At 59.0% G+C, this 19,186-nt stretch overlaps 1 protein-coding gene across 4 annotated transcripts; it reads right to left on the reverse strand.

Annotated features, from left to right (window-relative positions):
- Window positions 1–425: 425 nt before the first annotated feature.
- On the reverse strand, window positions 426–17,903 carry TBKBP1 (TBK1 binding protein 1). 4 transcript variants are annotated; one of them, XM_059907584.1, is made up of 10 exons: window positions 17,827–17,903; window positions 15,635–15,894; window positions 15,103–15,225; window positions 14,764–14,868; window positions 13,543–13,723; window positions 12,760–12,932; window positions 12,504–12,565; window positions 3,922–4,040; window positions 2,976–3,703; window positions 426–1,920 (listed from the first exon to the last, which is right to left on the reverse strand). In XM_059907584.1, exons 2-10 carry the CDS (start codon window positions 15,857–15,859, stop codon window positions 1,792–1,794), a joined length of 1,845 nt encoding a protein of 614 aa, XP_059763567.1. In that variant the 5' UTR covers window positions 15,860–15,894; window positions 17,827–17,903; the 3' UTR covers window positions 426–1,791. The 4 variants fall into 4 exon arrangements, with proteins under 4 accessions (XP_059763567.1, XP_059763568.1, XP_059763566.1 ...); XM_059907585.1 differs by lacking the exon at window positions 17,827–17,903 and adding an exon at window positions 16,283–17,244; XM_059907583.1 differs by lacking the exon at window positions 17,827–17,903 and having other exon boundaries at window positions 15,103–15,168; window positions 15,635–17,244.
- Between the last annotated feature and the right edge of the window lie 1,283 nt (window positions 17,904–19,186).

A 19,186-nucleotide genomic window follows, 5' to 3' on the forward strand; every position in this document is an offset into this window, starting at 1 on the left:
CCATAACGACATAGATCCAAATGTTCCTTCCTCTTTGAGGCTCCAGTCTGGTTCATGGCACAAGAAATCATTTGATGAAAAAATCGTGCTACTCATAAATGAATCCCCAGGCTACAGAACCTCTACCTGCCAGACCTGATGGGAGGGAAAATTCATGAGTCCCTGACATCTGCTCAGGGCTGGTCACGAAGACACCCTCTGCTGCTCCCTACCTGCTCCAAATAAAGTCCATGTCACAAGTCACCTGTAGCCACTCACATGCCTGCATCTCCAGAATCACCTTGGAACATGGGTGCCCCGTGCATCCCCTACTTGCCCAATGCCCACCCTCCCACCGTTGTGGTTACTTGAGACAGTTTGCAGGACCTTCCGCTACAAGGGTTTCCTCCCCACCACAGCCACAGAGGGCACAGACCAAGCGCAGATGGAACAGGTAAGTTTTATTTGGACTTTCAACTTGTTCAGAGAGCTCAGGGGCCCCACTCCCCTCTCCAGTCCCCCTTCCCCATTTCCCCTCCCTGGGGGAACACTCAAAGTACAAGGCCATGTGTCTCTGGAGTCCTCAGCCCCTGCCCTGCCCCACACACCCCCTCACTCCCCTGCACTGAGGAGGAGGGGAGGGGTGTGAGGAGGTGGGGGACCTGGAAGAGTTGGATCAGAATGGTACATGCACTGACAGTGGCGTCCACTGCCCGCACCGGGCTGGGACCCGGGAGAGGCTTGCAGTGAAGGGAGGCGGACTCATCGTGGGGCGGCAGGCTCTTGCCATAGCAAGCTCCACACCTCAGCCCTGGGGACCCCCTGGCCTCCTGCTTACCCGTCCTTCTGAGGGTTCGACTCTGAGGTAGATTTCACAGAGGGAATGTGGGTCGCTGGGGTGTGGGAAGGGGGTTAGCTCTTTTGAAGTTGATCTCCACAGCACCCTGGGCCCATCCTCAGGTTCTGGACTGGGAGGTGGGGCTGATGACACCCACCCAGCTAACAGAGGCTGAGTCACACCCGGGCTCCAGGGCACCTGTGGTGTCGGGGCTTGAGTGGGGTCAGGGTGGAGGGAAGCATCTGCCTTAACAATCTGTGCCTTGGTGCTGGGGGCTCCAGGAGGAGGGCATGGGCCTGGGAGGCTGGCACAGATAGTTCCCTAGCCTGAGGGTCATGGCGCCTCAGGGCAGCCTCTTTAGGCTGGATGCTCCCAGTCCTCCAGGGTCCTCCCTCTTCTCTCCCACCCTCCCTATTCCCCAGGGAGGGCAGAGGGGGAGAACAGGGTTGGCCTGCAGGGAACGGCGAGTCCCGACCTGGCCGTGGGATGGAGGAACTGGCGTCAGTGTGCAGGGAAGGCTCTGAGACCCCACAGGGAGGCATTCCCTGGACAGAGCACAGCCTGAGAAAGATGGACATCTGGGGAGGTGCTAGGGGAGCTCCTGGAGTCTTCTGATACCCTCCCCTCCCCCAGGTCCAAGCACTAGACACCTTCTTGGATCCAACCGTTTGAAAACAGAAAGGCAGAGGGAGAGGCTGGCTGGGATATGCCCCTTCCCACCCCAGCCCTGATCCCCACCTCCCCAGCAGAAGCCAGGGAGCTGGGGAGAGCCCCAGCTGACCTCCCGGGAAAAGCCAGGGCTGAGTGGTGCCTGGACCAGGGAAGATGGCACACACGTTGACTCGGTAGCTAGTGGAGGTATCTGGGGGTCGCAAGGGGCAGGGGCCCCTTACGAGATTCATGCAGCATTCAAAGTGAGTGTTTGGGGGTGATGGGAGAAGGTGGAGAAACAGCCAGCGGGTGGGGGAGGCACCCTAGATCTTGCTGTTCTCCAGGTGAGAGTCAATGTGTTTGATGAGGGCATCATCGGGGTACCCAACAGGGAAACCCAGTTGGCAGAGGGGGCAGCTGCGGATATCAGAGCCCACTGTCTCCATCAGCAGCTGTGGGGAGAGAAGGGAGTCATTTATGGTCCACAACCCTCCATCATGGTCCCCACATCCCAGCCTGCCCTTTCCTGGGACCTGAGGCAGGGAGGGCTGCAGCATGCAGAAGGCATCTGGGCACCCCTTCTCCTGCATCACCCCCTTCCTCCCCCTCCGTGACCACCTTCTACCAGTTCAGCATCCACTGCCCCGACCCCGGGCATAGTGTCCCCAGGAGGTGTGAATGGGGAGGTGGGTATGCTCAGCCTCCCAGAGCATCTGCCGTAATAAGGGAAGCCAAGACCCAGACATGCCCTCAGAGTGACTAAGACACAGCTCTCAGATAACTCAAAGCAATGGATAATCCTAAACAATGTACAACCCAAAAATAATTTTCTGTCTGGCTCTGGAATATATTTTGGTCCTTTCAGGTGGCAAGGGTTGGCTCTGACGTCCAGGAAACTCATTATTTCGGTGAAACGATACAGCCGTGAGATAGGGTTGTCTTCTAGGACAGACAGGAAGGGGCAGGGGCTCTGAGGCCTGATGGACAGAACTGGATGAGCAGGCCTGTCCCTGTCCGGAACCAAGACCCATGGCATCCGCATAGCCTCCATCACCAAGTAATAGCAGATGTCTACTACTGAGCCAGGCACTGTGCAAGAGTGCTTTGGGCTCACTGCCTCCCTCTTAAGAACTCTCCAATGGAATTAGATAATAAATCATTGACCTCATTTTTGCAGATGAGAAAACTGAAGGCCAAGAAGATAAGTAACTTGCCGGAGGTCCCAAAGCTACTAAGTGGTGGAATCCAGAATCAAAGCCAGGACTGTCACTCTAAAGACCCGGGCCTTTAACCGTGAAACTGAACAAGTTTTAATGGTGCGGGGCCCCAATTCACACCAACAAAAGGCCACTGGAGAGAGAGGGGTTGCTGCGCCCCGGGGAAGGGGGAGGTATCAAAGGAAGGGAGCCCCGCCCATCAATCAGGCGTGAAGAAAGGGGAGGGCCCCACCACCCCCCGCCGCCCGCCCCCCGCCGGGTCTGAGGCACGTGCGCACGTGCCCACTCACGTTGATGGACGGCCAGGACTGCGCGTGCTCGGCGTGGGTGTAGGCGGTGGCGGCGGGCGACTCCGGGATGGGGAAGCCCGCGCAGAACGAGGCGCAGCGGATGGCGCCAGCCTCCGGGCTGGGCGGGCTGGCGGGCACGGCCCACTCCTCCTCCTCCGACGGCTGCTTCTCGAAGCGCAGGCGGATGCCCTCGAAGGCGTGCCGTGGGCTGAGGGGCCGGCCGGGGACGTAGAGCTCGCTGCCATAGGCCCGCGGCTTGGGCAGCGTGGCCGCCTCGGCCTGCAGCCAGGGCGGGGAGGCGCCCGTGTAGCCCGCGCCCTCCGCCATCTCCGAGTAGCTGCGCCGGCCCTGGAAGCCGGCCTTCACGTGGTGGCTGGGCGGCTTGGCGTAGGCTCGCTCGGCCAGTGTCCTCTCCCCGGGCGGCGGGGGTGGTGGGGGCCGGGGCTGCGGGGCCGGGCAGGCGGGAGGCCCTGGGGAGCGGCACTGCGGGCTGGGGGACTGGCACGGCGGCGGCACCGGCGAGCGGCGCTGCGGGACGGGCGACGGGCAGGAGGGTGAGGCCGGCGAGCGGCGCTGCTGGGGCGAAGGGCAGGGGGGCCCGGGAGAGCGGCGCTGGGGGACAGGGGACTGGCACGGGGGGCAAGGGGGCGCCGCTCGGGCCGGCGGGGAGTGCGAGGGGCACTGGGGGGCCGGGGAGTGGCGCTGCGACAGCGGCGAGTGCCTCTGGCCTAGAAGAGAAGGGGGACAGCGGTGGGGAGAGAAGACGTCAGAACTGGGGAAACAGGGCCTTGCCGGCGACCAGTGCCCACCCACTCTCCTCCGAACGCGAGTGGAAAAGGCCTGGGCACGGGGAAAGAAGTGAAGGGTGGTCCCCGGACGCAGGACGGTGGCCACAGCTACCCCCTCCTTCCGGGTCCAGCTCCAGGCCTCCCCTGCCCCATCTCACCGCCACTCCGAGCCTGCTCCTGCAGCAACGTCCTCAAGATCCTCCCCTGCAGGGAACTCAGCTCCCGAAGCCGGCCCAGCTCCTCTGTCAGCTCCGTGTAAGCCAGCGCCAAATTCACCCTGAAGGACACCCAGTCACTCAGGTCAAGGCTTGACCCCAGCTTGCCCTGACCCTGAGGTCAGAGGGCAGGGAGTGGGGGAGAGGAGAAGGGAAATGGGTTTACTGCCACAGCTGTGGAGAAGAACTGCCTCTGCCCCAGCATCTGGCCCTCCCCTCCCCTCCCCGGCCCTGCTAGCCCCGCTGCAGAAATTCTCTTGGGCTTTAAGGGCCACCTCAAAGGGAACCTCTTCCAGGGAGCCCTCCCCCGACCCCGAACCTTACCCTGGGCTAGGGCAGTGGTTCCCAGACTATGGGCTGGGGATAGAGAGCTCAGTGATTTCAAGGGATCCCTGAAATTGTGTATTCACTGAGCATTGTCTGTGGCCTGAACACATCTCATACAGGTATGTGTGAATGTTTTTCTAATCTGTGCAGAAGCTGTGGTGACAAAACACAGATTCATCAAAAAGCTGCACTGAATTTATAGTAGGTTTTGTCCCTGTGAATTTCCTCAAAGAGCTCATGGTAATAGTTTAAGTGCATTCTGTGTATTGGGGGCAGGGGGTGCCTGAGGAGCCCTCACCTTTGAAAGATTAGGGACCACTGCTGCACAGCCTATGAAGAGCCCCATTCCATAAGTGAAGACATGGCCTTCTGGCTTGGCAGAGGTGCCAACTGATAAACTTGAACCCAAGTCTGCCTATTTCCAGGTCCACTGCTCTTGCTCCCACCTCAAAGCTGCCTCTGAGCTCGATTCAGCCTTGCAACTCCCAGGATCAGCAGGGAACCCTTTACATGGAGTTGTTGTGCACCGAACACCTCCAGGGGGCGCCACTCACATTAAGCACCTAACAAAAGTTGCCTGTTCTGGAACTTCACTGGGAGTTCCTCAAAGTTGGGGTCTATATCACTGTATTCGTATTCCCAGCATCTTGTCCAGGGTCTGGTACCCAGGAGCTGTTCAGTAAGTGAATATTGAATTGAGCCTCTCTATCCATTTTTCTCTCTTCCCTTTTTTTCCTCGCACTTCGTGCTCAGGCCTCCTGGTCACCCACCCTCATGGAGCTGGAACAGACTTAGCAAAGACTTCAACCACTTCCTTTTCTCTTCCTTTCTCTTTGGGTCCCTGTGACCCAGAATCACTGAAGGTTATCATTCTCAGCACTGCCCCTCCGCTCTCTCCCACCCCAGCCTGCACACCTCCAAGGAGCCTGTCCTGATGTCACATGAGGCTCTGCCATGGCCTTGGGTCACTGCTTTCATCTCTGATCTGGGGTTGGACCCATCCTGGGAAGCAGGGGATTTTGTTTCCTCAGATCTTGCCCCCTCAATCCAGAAGGGACTCTGGAACTTTGTGGAAGTTGGAGCTGGAGGGAAGTGGCAGGCAGAGGCTTGGCCAGTCCAGAGGGATTTCCTCACAGGGGAGGGCCTCTTGCCCCAGTAGCTGAAGGGCCCTGGGCAGCAAGGAGAGGAGGGTGGAGGGAGTTCTCCAGACCCTGAGGGCCCTGTCCTCATCCCATGGTAATGGACGTGTGAGAGGATGTATGTGAATGGGAGGGAATGAAGGGAGGTGTGAGACCACTGTGGTGGGTGTGAGGAACAGGGTGAGAGTGTGTGTGTTTGTGTGTCTGACCCCGGAGAAAAGGAGGGGAAGTCGTGAGGTTAGGGCTTCAGAGGGCAGGAAAAGCCGAGGTGCAGAGGGTAGATGATGACTGAACTCCCTCGCTCTCCGCTCACTGGCGGGCTCTCTCGCGCTCTCTTCCTAATCCTGGGGCGGAGCTGGGTGGAAGGGGGAGCCCCTCCCCCAACAAAGCTATTTTTAACCCATTTGGACCAAAGCCAAATTCTTGCAAATAGGCTGGGATTCTGGGGGACAAGCCCACTTCTAAAGGTGGGAGAGTGCCCTCTACCCATCTGATGGTGGACACGGATGGACAGGAGCAGAGAGGAGGGAGTCCTTTTGGGAGCCCCTGCCAAGGTGCTGCAGCCTCTATCCCATCACATCTCAGCTGTCGTGTGTCCTGTGTTCCCCCACCCTCTTCTTCAGCGTGGGTCTGTGGGAAGAAATGGCATTGCCCTCATCAGACTGGGAGGCCAGTCTGTGTCCCACACTGGGGACTTCCCAGTGGAAGTCTCCCCTCTTCAAACTGAGGGAATCTGAGGGCAGGAGCTGCGTCTCCCCCGCTCAGACTGGGGGCTTTTGGAGGATCATGCTAGCCCCTCAGTGGTGGGGGCAGGAGGGAGCCCTGGGCAGGGCACTGATGGAACATCCCCTCTGACCGAGCAACCACAGTTTCTCTCCCTATCCGCCTTCACTGCTGTATCTCAGGTGACAGATACAGGTCGTCGCCTTCACACCCTGCCTCAGAGATCTCACCTGCCACACTCAGTTGCCAGGCCCCATCTCTCCCCTGCTTGCCTTCCTCCCCATGTCAGGAGCTACCCCAGTTTCCACCGCCCAGCTCCTGGCACCCTCCTCGCAGCAAAACAGGGCAGGAGGAAATGGAAGGGAGAAGGCCCTAGCCCAGAATGCCCAGCCCCTCTTCCAGCTCTGACCCTGTGTCCTCCTGGAGCTCCAGGCAGCCAGCCCTTGCAACGACCTCTGAGACCCCGGGCAAGGTGGGGGGATCCGACCTCCTGATGCCCCATGGCCCTGTGGGACCTCCCCCTTCATCGGGCATCTCTTCGTCTCTTCCCACCTCAAGATGCGCAGGCCCAGGCTGCTAAATGCTCTAACGACCTGAATGACTCACATTAGAAAACACTGCCAATTCAGTGGAAAAAAATCTCAACTTCACAACACAACCAAGAGTCGCACACGTGCACCTGAATACACATTCTACTTCCTGGCTTCCTGGGCCACACCTGAGTGCTATTTTCCACCATCACGGCTTTGGGATGTTTGGGAAGGATGGGTCAGGTGAACGGCAGCAGACGGCTGCATTTGGGTGCTTCTTTGTTGCTTAAATTATGGGGGAAAATCCTGTCTGAGTCTCTCAGAACTTGGGAAGGACTCAGGGAGAAAAGAATCATAAATAGTCTGTATGAGCCCTTATGGGCCAGGCATTGTGCTAAGAATTTAATCTTCACAACAACTCTACAGTGTTACCACTCTTATTATCTCCATCTTACAGATGAGAAAACTGAAGCTTACATAGGTTAAGTCACTTGACCAAAGCCATAAAGCCCAGTAATAGTGGAGTTGCTGGAATGGGAGCTCCCGTCTCCTGGACTCCAAAGTCAAGGCTATTGACCACTAAGCTATCTACTGCCTTCCAAAAGGATCAAGGAAGGGGGGAAAGGAGAGGTGGGAAGGCAGCAGAAGGGAAAGGTAAGGAGGAGGAGGAGGCTGGGGACCTGCAAAGTGGCCTGGGAGCCCTGAGCATCACCAGCCCTGCCCTGGGAGGGGAGAGGAAGGCGCTAGACACGTGTGGAAGTGGAAGGACAGAGTTTATATTAAGAGGCCGGGTCAAGGTCACAGAGCAGTGGTGGCACAGAGCAGCGATTCAAACAGGCTCTTGGCACCTCAGCCTGCTGAGCTGGCACCTTCGGAAGAGCCAGAGTGCAAATGGCAGCATTGGCAGGAAAGAGGGCTCCCACCACTGCAAACCTTTCCACCCTTTGTTGACTTATCCTTTCATTCATTCTTTCCACGAATAATTGAGGGAGCTCAAAAATTCATCTGGAAACAATCATCTTCACTGTTACTGACAAAGCAACTGAGATGAGAAAGGTTAGAGACCTAAGCGTCTGCCTCTATAAAAGGCCTCTTTCTGCCCCAAACCAGCTGGGAGACACGTGGGCTTCCGAGTGCAGTGTCTTCCCCAGGGAAGTTCACTGGGTGCCCTGTGCTGCGCTGGAGCCTCCGTGAGGATGCGGATTTGGATGCAGACACAGATGCGGCAGGGTTGAAATTCAGACCAGCACTGGGTCATGGGATTAGAACTAGGGATGGATGGGCTCAAGGTCAGGATTAAGGCTGGGGTCGGGGCCAGACTAGTTCATTTTCAGTCAGGATTGTACATGGAGCTGGGGGCAGGATGAGGGATAGGGTTACAGGGAGGGATGGGATCAGTATTAGGGTTAGGACTGGGGGAAGGATCAGAGCTGGTCATGTGGTCAGAATCCCTGGCTGACAGAATCAGCAGGAAAAGAGAAACCCGGCATCCCCACCCCCTCCATCCTTGCCCATAGCTGCCCCCTGCTGCCCCCAGCCACCTCACCCCAGGGGGTGAGGGACCCAACTTTCCACCACCCACAGGCACACCCAGCATTAGTCTTCCCACTCGGCCCGACCCTCAGGGAGGGGACCACAGGCACCGGGCCGTGGAGGGACTTGAGGTTGCGGGCCGGGGGAGGAGGAAGTCGCATGCAACAACCCAGCGCTCCACCACTTCCTTTCAGGCGCCTTGAGCCCCTCCGCTCTCCTCGGCCAGCTGTGACTTGCGGTCCACAGAGCCCGGCTCTTCATGGCAGCCCCTGCCATGCTTCCAGCTCAGCCAGATGTTCTCTGTGTCTAGAAAGCCTCCCTAGATACAACCAAACCGAGAGGCTCACAGCAGGGCTAGGAACCAGAGTCCCCATTTCGGTTTGGGGGGGGGGCCCACACATCCCAATTTGCCCAGGGCTGTCCTGGTTCGCAGGAGTCACCTGGCATAATTATTAATAGGGCCCCCTTTCACTTTTAAAAATGATCGCGTTTAGTCAACAAATCATCTGGCTGCCCCTCATACAAGGGCCTCCTACTTGGATAAGAATGTGAACCAGAAAAATACCACAGAGGTACTGTCACCCCATCTGCTCAGGACCTGTTTGGAATTTGCACTTAACTTCTCTGATTACTTCTTTGTAACCTTGGTTTGCTCAGCTGTAAAAGGGGACAATACTGTCACACATTTTTTGGTGAGAATCAAATGGGATTTTGTAGGTAAACTGCCTCGCACAGTGTCTGCTGTGGATGAAGACTCAGGGAGGTGCCTAGGAGAAGGGTGGAGAAAGGGGGAAACCAGTTTTGATCCTTTTCTGGAGATACCAGCTCAGTGAGTTTGGTTTGAATGAGGGGAGGACGTGGAGTTCCCCATCGAGGGAGAGAGCGTGGGTAAGAGCTGCTCTCTGCCTCCCGGGCAGGGAAAGGGTCAGAAACAGTTCAAAGCCCACCAGCCCCTCAGACCACAATTAGGTGGGCGTGGTGGGCCCCAACTTCAGAACCCCTCCCCACCCTTGGGCAGCCCCGAGGCTGCAAGTGCTCAGGGCTTAATTCCTGTGGGCCGGGTACCCAGGCTGAAGGAAATTTGAAAGAAAGGAAGTAGGGAGGGTGAGAAGCGTGAAGGGGGAGGCCCTGGGCCCGCTGGTTCTGGGGCATGAGACTAAGCTCAGGGTACACGGGGGTCTCCGACTTCCGTCCTGACCCCCCCCCCACTCTGCCCTTGACCTCTGTGCAGAGTTTCCATCCTCTCTCTCCGAGTTCACACTTCTCCCCCACCACTAACCGCAGCCCACGCAGAGGCTTGTGGGTGGAGAGAGGGGTGGGGGGTGGGCGGAAAAGCACCCAGGCTGCAACACTGAGCCCCCCACGTTGGGGAGAAAGGCCTCTAGTCCCCCCCTCATCACTCACACCGAATCCCCATCTTCTTACAGGGTGCTCCCCTCTTGGATGAACCCCCTCCCTCACTGGCCCTCATTCCCCTCACTGAGCTCCCTCAAGGAGCCCCCTCTCCACAATCTCCCTTCCACCCTCAGCGCTGGCCACGCCCTCAGGAAGGCCACACTCGGGACCTGTGACCCCGAGTGGGGCCCAGAGGGAAGGAGGCCATGGGTTCTGCACCTCTCACTTGGCTGGGACCCTCCTGGGGTCCTCAGCTCCCTGCGCATCCTCAGGAGCCGGTGGTCTCCACTCCCACCTCCTCCTTCATTATTGCCTTTGGCCCCCGAGTCACCCTCAGCGGCTCTTCCTCTGGGGCAATTTGTCCCCCTGGGCACCAACCACCAGATGCTGGGCGGACCAAACAGCAGGGAAATCTTGACCAGAGGTCAGACCTGGAGGGTGGCAGTCTGGTCTGGGCGCCCATTTTCGGAGGAACATTGATGACCTGGACTTGTGAGCCAGGGGCCGGGATGGGAGGGGCTGGAAGCCTTGGGGCTGGGGCTGCCTCCCAGGACTGCCCCCTCAGCACCTGGGGGGCTCACTGCGGGGAATTAACAGAGGCAGTGGCAGTACGAGGGAGGGCGTGTGAACAGCCAGGACTCCCACGGTGAAACTGGCCACCTGGAGGCATCCACACTGAGACGGGGGAGCACCTCTCGGGGGTACACTGGGTTCCTACGGAGGACTCGGCTGGACTCAGGAACCTCTGTGGCTCCCTCTTGAGCCTTCACACCTCCATCTGGATAATCCACCCCTGCAATCCTCTCCTAGGAAGGTCCACATGTAAAATTCCCACTAGCCTGGAGGGTTAGGCAGAAGTAGAAGGAAAAGGAGGGGCTGGTGGGGGAAAAGGAGCTGAGAGCAGGTGACTGAGGCCTCCTCAGGTGGGAGGACGGGGAGGGAGCACTCGGGAAGCGGCTTATTACCAAAAGGAGCTGAGTTTATAAGAAAATAAAACTACCGGGGGAGTGAGGACTTCCTCTGAGAATTAACTCTTGCCAAGCTGAGGCTGTCCAGAGATGCTTGGCCTGAAAGGAAGTGTGAAGCTGGGCAGGCAGGGCCCAGCCGGCTCCAGGGGTAGACATCCAGGAGGCCCTGAGGCAGAGCCCAAGCCGTAGAGACCGAGGGGAGGAGCTGGAGGTCACCTCTGGTAGGACCAGCCCTGGAGCAGAGCCCAGCTCCCTCTGGCCAAAGGGACAGGGTCGGGGGTGGGGGGGATGCCTTGGGGTGCGAAGGAAAAGTGGCTGGCCGGGCCAGAATTAGTGGCATAGACGATATATGACCTCCAAAAGCATCTGCGGGAGGGGTTCTCTTCTACTCACTCGCTCACGTGGCCCCTCGGGACCCACCGCCCCCTTCTCTGCCTCCCCCACATCACCTTCTGCCACTTCTCCCAGCAACGACGGACCTCTGAGCCCATGAGGGAAACCTGGGGCCAGACAGGTGAAGTGGGCAAAGCTAAGCCACTCGGCATCCCAGGAGGGGTCCCTGAGATTCGAAACCTGGCTGTTCGGACTCCAGCCAAAATAAATCCTCTCTCTGGGTTCAACCAATTGAGGGAGGCTTCACTGCTGGTCTTCTAAGAGGGAGTTGGATTCAGTGAGCCATAAAGGGCCCCACGGTGTGACTTTAGGGGCAAGCTAGGATTCTAGAACACGTGCGTATGTGTGTGTGTGTGTATGTGTGTGTGTGTGTGTGTATGCGCTTTCCGGGTCTGGGCACATGGGCTAGGATGGACCCTGAGCCCCAGCCACAAGCTAGGGTGGACCCTCTCTGCAGAGGCCCCTAACAGCTGAGGGGTCCCGCCCATCAGTCCCACACACTGGGTTCTCACTCCCCAGCTACCACAGCCCCACCCAGGCCCTCACCCCAGGGTGGAGAGGGAGGTGAGAGGTACCCCCAACCAGCCAGAAGCCGGGAGGAAGGTGAGGGGGGAGCCTGCTGGGAGGAGGACCGGGGGTCCTGGAGCTGGGTGTGTGGTGTGGTGGAGGGTTAGCTCCTGCCCTCGCTGGGCCTCAGCCTTCCCCTCTGATGAAGGTAGGGAGTCTGTGCCACATGTCTCATCTTGGGGGAGAAGGCTTAGGCGGAAGGAGGTTTGTGCTCTATTTCTCAGAAAGTGGGAGAGGATGAGTTCCGGTGCGGATGTGAAAGGCACCAGGCTCACTGCTGCCAGGCTGCGCTCACCCTCTCCCTGGCTGCCCAATGCCTCCCCGGAGGCCCCGCTACTAGGCTCACACTGACATAGCTCCCTCCCCACCTACTGCTGCCACTCTTTAATGGCAGGATCCCCAAGGAACACCCCAGCATAATACGTTCTAATTCCCTGCATGCTGCTGTATGAACTCAAGGAAGTCCATCCTCTCCTAAGCCTCAGCTTTCTCTCTCCTGAGATAGGAGACGAGGCACCACAAATCCTAAAAGAGACCATCTCCTTCCTCCTTGTCAGGGAGGAGAGGGTTAACCCAAGTGGCTGGGCCTTGTTACTGGGATAGAAAATGGGCCCCAGAGAGGCCCCAAAACTCACCAGGGGACACTGAACATAGCAGCAAAGCTGCTGAGGAAGTCTCTCTCAACACCTGACACCTCGAAAAGACACAGGCCTGGGTGCCAGAGGAAAGCAAAGGGAACCTCCCAGAACCTGAGCACCTCCAGAAGCTCGCCTCCTTCCTGTGAACGGCGCAGAGCCACACAAGCAACCCAAACCTCACAGCCCTGACAGCGTGGAAGAGAGGTCCCCCAAACAATGTGGAGGGGGAGGAGAGAACCAAAGGGGGAACCTGGGAAATGCCATCCCCGGGGGTGCAGAGGTTAAGAGGAAGAGGATTACAGAGTGACTTACTGATCATCCCCAACTCTTTTCACCCATGCCATGTCGCGCTCTGACTGGTTGGAGGCCAGATCCTAAGGGAAAGATGGAGCAGTCAGACCCCAACCTCACCTTGCCTAAACTTCCCTTCTTTACCATTCCCAGGGCTGGTCGGTACTCAGTGAGGAAGTCCCAGATCTCTAAAGTTGTTTTCAGCAGCCCCCAGACCTTCAAGGAGCTCTGCAGGTGCCAGAGCAGGGACCCCGGGTCAGCGCCCCCCCCTTTTTACCTGGGCCCGGGTCTCCTGCAGCTGCTTCAGCTCCCCCTGCAGCCGCTCACACTCGGCCTGGAGCTGCTCCTCCCGAAGCTGAGCCCCCCGGGCCTCTCCCTGGGCAGCCTCCAGAGCCTCTTCTAGCTGCCGCCGCTCCAGCTCACTCATACTCGGCGTGGGGCCTGGCCAGCCTGCCGGTAGAGGAAGGGACAATGTCAGGCTGGAACCAGCTGCGGGACACTCTCCACCCACTCCCAGATCAATACAAAGTGAAACAGGTGAGAACTGCAGCAGGAAGGATCCAAGAGAGACATCCAGAGGGTAGATATCCCGGGATGAGAGAGAGACCTCTACTGAGGGCAGACGGGAACGATGGGCTGAGCTGCTTTTTCTAATCTTTCTGGAGGCCAGGGGAGAAATAAGACGGGCTGTGGAAGGGTGTCCCCAGCCAGACTCAAGTCTGCAAGCATCCTCGGGGGCCTCTCCTAATCACAGCGGAAGACAGGCGGAGGGGACTCTGGGTGGGGCCGCCCTCTGCTGGCACATACAGGAATTGCATGGGAGAGCCTGGGAATAAAGGAGTTAAAGGGGGGGGATGTCAGTGGGAGAAACTGGGGTAATAGTTGATGAGGTGAGGGGACAATTGGTAAGGAGGGATGAGGTGATTATGGGAGAAGTTTAAGACATTGTAACGGGTTGTTGACTATCAATCTGAAACACCGGAGGTGCCCAATGGTGTTGAAATGGGGGGCTGGCTTGGGAACTTCAGAGTATGGAAATCAGGGGTGGCTGAGATCTCACCGTGACTCAAGCCAGATCCGCCTCTCAGTGCCAAGTAGTGCAGGTCCAGATCAGCACAGGGCGGGGCAGGGGCAGTGGGGGGGCTCAGGCTGGGGAAGGCTGCATCCCGGAGGCCTTGTTGCTGCCGCAGCTGCTGCTCCAAACCACAGATCTGCCGCAGGTGGGTCTCCACCAGGGCCCGCTATGGGGGGGAGACAAAGGGGTGAGGGTCTGCATCAGGTCAGGGCACCCCTGTGGGCCGCCCAAACCCAGAACTTCTCCATGTCTGGGTATCCATCACCCCGCTAAACTGAGCAGAGACCCCAGGTCACATATCCCAACTCCACTCTCCAAGTGGCCATGAGTCTCCTCTCCCAGCAACTGCAATGCAGATGTTTCTGGCTACTGCCCCTTGCAAGATCAGAGTTAATGCCTCTTCCTTGTCACTAACACGCAGAGACACTTATAAGAACACTCAGCCCCCTGTCCAGACACCACCACCCCCTCAGGAGCATAATAACTTCCATTTGCATATGTGACTTAACCACTCTGGGCTTCACCTACCTCATCTATAACATGGGGCTAACCACACCTACCTCTTAGGTAAGTTTGTTACGAGGATTAGAATGAGTAAATATATCTAAAGAGATAAGAATGATGCCTGGCACACAGTTAAGTGCCATGTAAGTGTTTATGATTGTTAAGTCAAAGCATTTTTTACACGAATGCCCAACAGCTCAGCAAGGTTGTTATTATTTGCCCCACTTTTCAGAGGCAGGACAGAGGCTAAGTGACTTGGCCCAGCTCACAGCTAGGAGTCGGCAAGAGACCATGCCTCCTGATTCTGACACCTGCCCACCTGCTCACATGCATGGCCATACCCTGACTCAGAATCACACACAGGCCAAGGCCCATCCCAGCAGCCACGAACACTTTCAGTCACCTCTGCCCTCACCCACACAGCCTTCCAGCTCAGTGCTATAGGCGCAGGGTCAACGCAGCGTGAGCACCAAACATACACACAGATTCACAGTGTTCTACAGGGCTACTCACATAGTCACCTCCTGTCACTGCATGGCCAGGATGTACACAGAGTCACTCACAACCTGTATGATACACACAAGCCCACTCACCAGGCCAAACGGGCACTCACTCACGGACAGACACGAACACGGTGGGGTGCATTCCACAAGCACACAGCCAAGGTCACACCCTCAAGCACCCGGGCTCCCTGGACCTCACCATCTCCCCCAGCTCCGTCTCCAGGTCACTCTTCTCCACGCAGAGCTTCTCGTAAGCCTGGATCATCTCCCCGAGCTGTTCTTCCTGCTCCTTATTCTTCTGCAACTGGATGGGGCCCGGAGGGGGTGGAGCGCAGCCAGAGTCAGGCCCATCTTGACTTGGGGGCAGAGCAGCACCCTGTGCCTCCCACCCCCACTCCCAGCACCCAGTGGAGGGGTAGGAGGAGCTGCAGCTGGTTCTAGGGAGGACCATGGCCATCTCTGATCAAGGAGATGGAAGGTCAGAGGCTGGGGAGGTTATCAGAAATGGACTGGAGCAAAGAGCTCAGGGAGGGCTCACCTCGTGCTGGAACTGGTTGAGCCGTTGCTGCAGGCTGACTTTCTCCACCTCCAGCAGGGAGCCATCCTTGATTTCATACAAAGAGAAGCCGTGCTCCTCTCCAAAGTCATTGATCAGTGGGTACTGCGGGTGGGGCAGGCCCTCAGGACAGCTTCAGCCTTGCTGTGTCCCCATCCCACAACCTGCGTCAGAATCCTCGCCTCTCCCTCCCCACTCCAGTGGGATCTGTACATCCTGATTCCCATGGCCCTGTAGGCATCTCCCACCAACCAGATCTTTTTTAGATCCAAGGTCCAGCACTCCAAAGCGGATCCCTCCTGATCCTTTCCTGATTGGTGCTGGGGTCTCCAGAGTTCCCATCCGTCCAGAGCAGCCACATCCCTCGTGAGGGATTCTCAAGTTCCCAAGAGTCTGTACCCTGACCCCTCTTTTGGATCCCTGGAATCTCTGCCAGACCCCCAGTTCCTGCCACCCAGCAGCCCCCTCCCCTGTCACACACACAGCCAGACCCCCGTCATCTCCAGGTTCTGACCTTAATCTCGTAGACTTTGAGGCGGCGGCGGAGGGTGGCATTCTCCCTCTCCAGGCCCCCCAGCCGCTCTTTGATGTCTCCGTAGGCCGTGATCAGGGCAAAGTGGGAGGCGGAGCACATGTCCCCACCCAGCGAGGGGTCTCCAGGGGCATCCAGCCACACCTCACTGGGCCCCAGGGCATCCTGGGTCAGGATGCTGATGTCATCCTCAAACATGGACTCCATGGCAAGGGCCTGGGCCCCGGCCCGCCCTGGGCCTCCTGGGAGAGCAGGAGCAACGAGCAACGGTGGAGAGGGTGGCCCAGAGCTTGTCCCTAATACCCCTTGTCCTGGCCTGAGGAGCTCTGCGGCCAGCTGAGATGCAGCCTGGTGCTGCCCCCGTGTCTCACAGCCCTCTCCCAGACCCATCTTCTCTTCTCTGCTGCCTTTGGGGGAAGGAGCTGGGACCAGACGGAGGTGGGGGGGCGGGGAGCAGTGACAAATAGGGACAAGTAAGCGAGGCCAGCAGCAGGGAAGGGCTCCTTCCGGAACCCAGGGAGAACTGTGGCCAGGAGAGGGCTGCCTTCCCAGCACACGGGGCCCAGATGGGGCCTGCCCTGACTCACTCCTCAGCCCCTTCTCCACCCCAGGTCTCACTTCCCCAAATACCTCTCTTCCAAGCTCCTCATGCCAGGCCTCTGGCACCCCTGGCTCCTCCCTAAGGAAGGCCCAGTGCTTCTGGGAGTGTCAGCCCCACCACTGTCACAACATCCTCTGCTGGGCCCCCGCCCAACTCCCTGGCTTCCTCCTCTAGGATCCCAGAGTTCAGGAAAAGGAAGTGCTTCCCCCACTCACACCGGCAGCTGTGGCAACCCTCCAGGCCCTCCTCACCCCTGACTTGGGACCCACAGGAGGTCATCGGCTGAGTGTCTGAGGGTACACAGAGGGGAAGGGGGCTCTGGGAGAGGGCCCGGCGCAGGTGGAGAGGGCTGACAGAGAATTCCGAAGCCCGGCCTGTGTGCCTGCACACAGGGAAATGGGGAGCCCTGAGAGGGGGCAGGAATGACTCAGGGCTCCCGAAAGAGTAGGCGAGGGGGTGCGTGTGTACTTTTCCTGGCCCTGTTTATGAATGTGTGTCTGTGGTTGGCATGTGTGGGGGGAATGTGTGTGTCTGTGAATGAGTGTAGGTGTGTCACAGTCAATGAGTGCTTTAGCGGGGCTGCGGGCGGGCGGTGGGGGGGGGTCGGAGGGAGTGGGGAAGTGGCCAGGAGGCCGTGTGTGTTTGTGTGCGCGTGTGTGCACGCGTGCGTGAGCGTGTGTGAAGGGTGGGCAAGTTCGGGGCCGTGTGTCACGTGAGGCACTATGGGAATGTCCGAGGTGTGTGCGCGCGCCCCAGAGCGTGTGTGCGCGTAGGAGAGGGGGCTCCCGAGGTGTGAGTTGAAGCAGTGGGGTCCGCGACCTCCCAAAATCGGGCAGCAGGAGCCTGGGGTGGAGAGGGCCCAGGCCCAGGCCCCAACACTGCCCCGCCTTAAGTGCCAGGGAAACGCGTGTGACCGGGTCTGAGTAAGGAGTGTGTGCGCGTATTTGTACGGCTGGCCCCACCTTTAACCCTCTCCTCCCCAGGCCCATCCCCTCTCCCCCAACTCCGCTCGTCCGCGCTCACCACACCCGCCCAGACCCCCGGCTGGCCGGCCACCTCGGGCCCAACCCCACTAGCCGGGGCTCTGGCCCCTTAGCGGCCGCGACCAGTGTTTGCTTCCGCTGCATCCCCCCCTCGGCCCAGCGACCCCGCGCGAGAGCGACAGCAGGCGGATGGGGAGGGGGAGGGGGTGCCTCCTCGGCCCCAGGCCCCTTCTGCGGTCCCTTTAAGAGCCGCCCTTTAAACCCCTTTAGCTCGGCGGACAGAAACTGTCGCCCCTCCCCTCTCAGGGGCCGAGACCAGGCAGCCCCCTCCCCCACTGCCGGCCCAGCCCCGGGGCCCCAGTCCGGCGTCGCCGGGCCAGGGAAGGGGCTCCGGAGGCGGTGCGGCCTGAGGAGCGGCGGAGGAGGGGGAAAGGGGGAATGCGGGCTGCCGACGCCGAACCCTTCCCCTCTCCGCCACCCTGGGCCAGCTGCGGGCCAACCTCCCGCCCCCTCCTCCGGTCCACCCCGCGACCCAGGGGCCGGCCCTGGACGCCGTTCCCCTCCCCCCGCCCAGCCCAGCCGGGACTCACAGCTGCTGCCGGTTCCTGCTGGTAATCGCAGCTTACCCCCTCCGCCTGCTCCCTCCCCAGACGGGCACCGGTGCCCCCACCCCCCTGGCACCGCGCTCTGCTCTCGCCCTGTCGCCGCCGGGTCTCTCCCCACCCCCCACCCCTCCCCCCAACCCCCCTCCCTCGCTCCCGCCCCGCTCCTCCTCCTCCGCCGCCGCCGCCGCCGCCGCCGCCTCCTCCTCCTCCTCCTCCTCCTCCTCCTCCCCGGCTGCTCCGGGTTTCTCCGGCTGGGAAGGCGCCCCGGACCCGGCCGCGGCCACCACCACGTGGCGAGGGGCGGCCGGCCCGGCGTGCGGCCCCGCCTGGCAGCGCGCCCGGCGCCCACCAGCTCCCTGCCGCGCGGCCCACGCTCCGCGCCCCCTCCCCGCCGCCTCCCAACGCAGTGTGGCGTGGCGGCGTGTGTGGGGGAGTCTGCGGACAGCGCCGGGGCTCGGGTGGTGCTTTGGAATTTGCTTTGGGGCTGTATATTTTGGGGAAAGTGAGGTTCTTTATTTGGATTGTTTTGGTCTTTGATCTTTTGAGAAGGAAATATTAGACCTACTCTTCATAGCTCTTGGGAGAGGGGGCATTGCACTGATAATGAATACAATGACCTTAGGGTCCAGTCGGAGAGATGAGAGTTAAATCAGTAACTTCTTTGGAAGTGAGAGTGAGCTAAGAAGATCAAAGTTCATTAGGAAGGGGGACAGCTTTCCTCTCCCACACACAATCCCCTCCCCCCAACACACAGACGCACCCACAGGCCAGCGAAATGAACAAACAACAGATTTCACCCTTCCACAAAGATTATTTGAGCACCTGCCAAACTGCTGGGCAGGAGTCACAAGTTTTTGCCACTTTCCCACTGTGTGACCTTGGGCAAGTTACTTAACATCTCTGAAATAAATTGGAGTTAATTCCTGACCTGGGCAACCGTGGGAGAGGAATGGGGATCAGAACTAAAGGTGCTCTGTGAATCCTCAGGGGGGTGTTAATAAGTCATTTTGGTTATTCCCTGATGGATTAAAAAACCATGGGCAGCGGCATGGTCAGCCTGGATGCAGGTAGGGAATGATCAAGGGAAACTCTGGAGGACTCTGGCTAACCCCTAACAAGCCAACCCTGGAAAGAGAGTATAGGCTAAGGAGGGGGCTTTTGGTAGGCTCAGAATTTAACTTGAAGCCTCCCATCTGGAGAGAGGGTTCAGGCTGCTGGGAACCTGAGCCTATCTTTTTGGCTTCTGGAGGAGGTGGGTGTTGAATCTGGAAGGGGCAGGAGAAAAGGTTTCTTGCTTGCTGTGAGCTTTGAGAAGCAGCAGCAGCAGCTCCCATTTTGTCCCACT

This window comes from Balaenoptera ricei, chromosome 20 (assembly GCF_028023285.1).
Source record: "Balaenoptera ricei isolate mBalRic1 chromosome 20, mBalRic1.hap2, whole genome shotgun sequence".
Taxonomy (NCBI): Eukaryota; Metazoa; Chordata; class Mammalia; order Artiodactyla; family Balaenopteridae; genus Balaenoptera; species Balaenoptera ricei.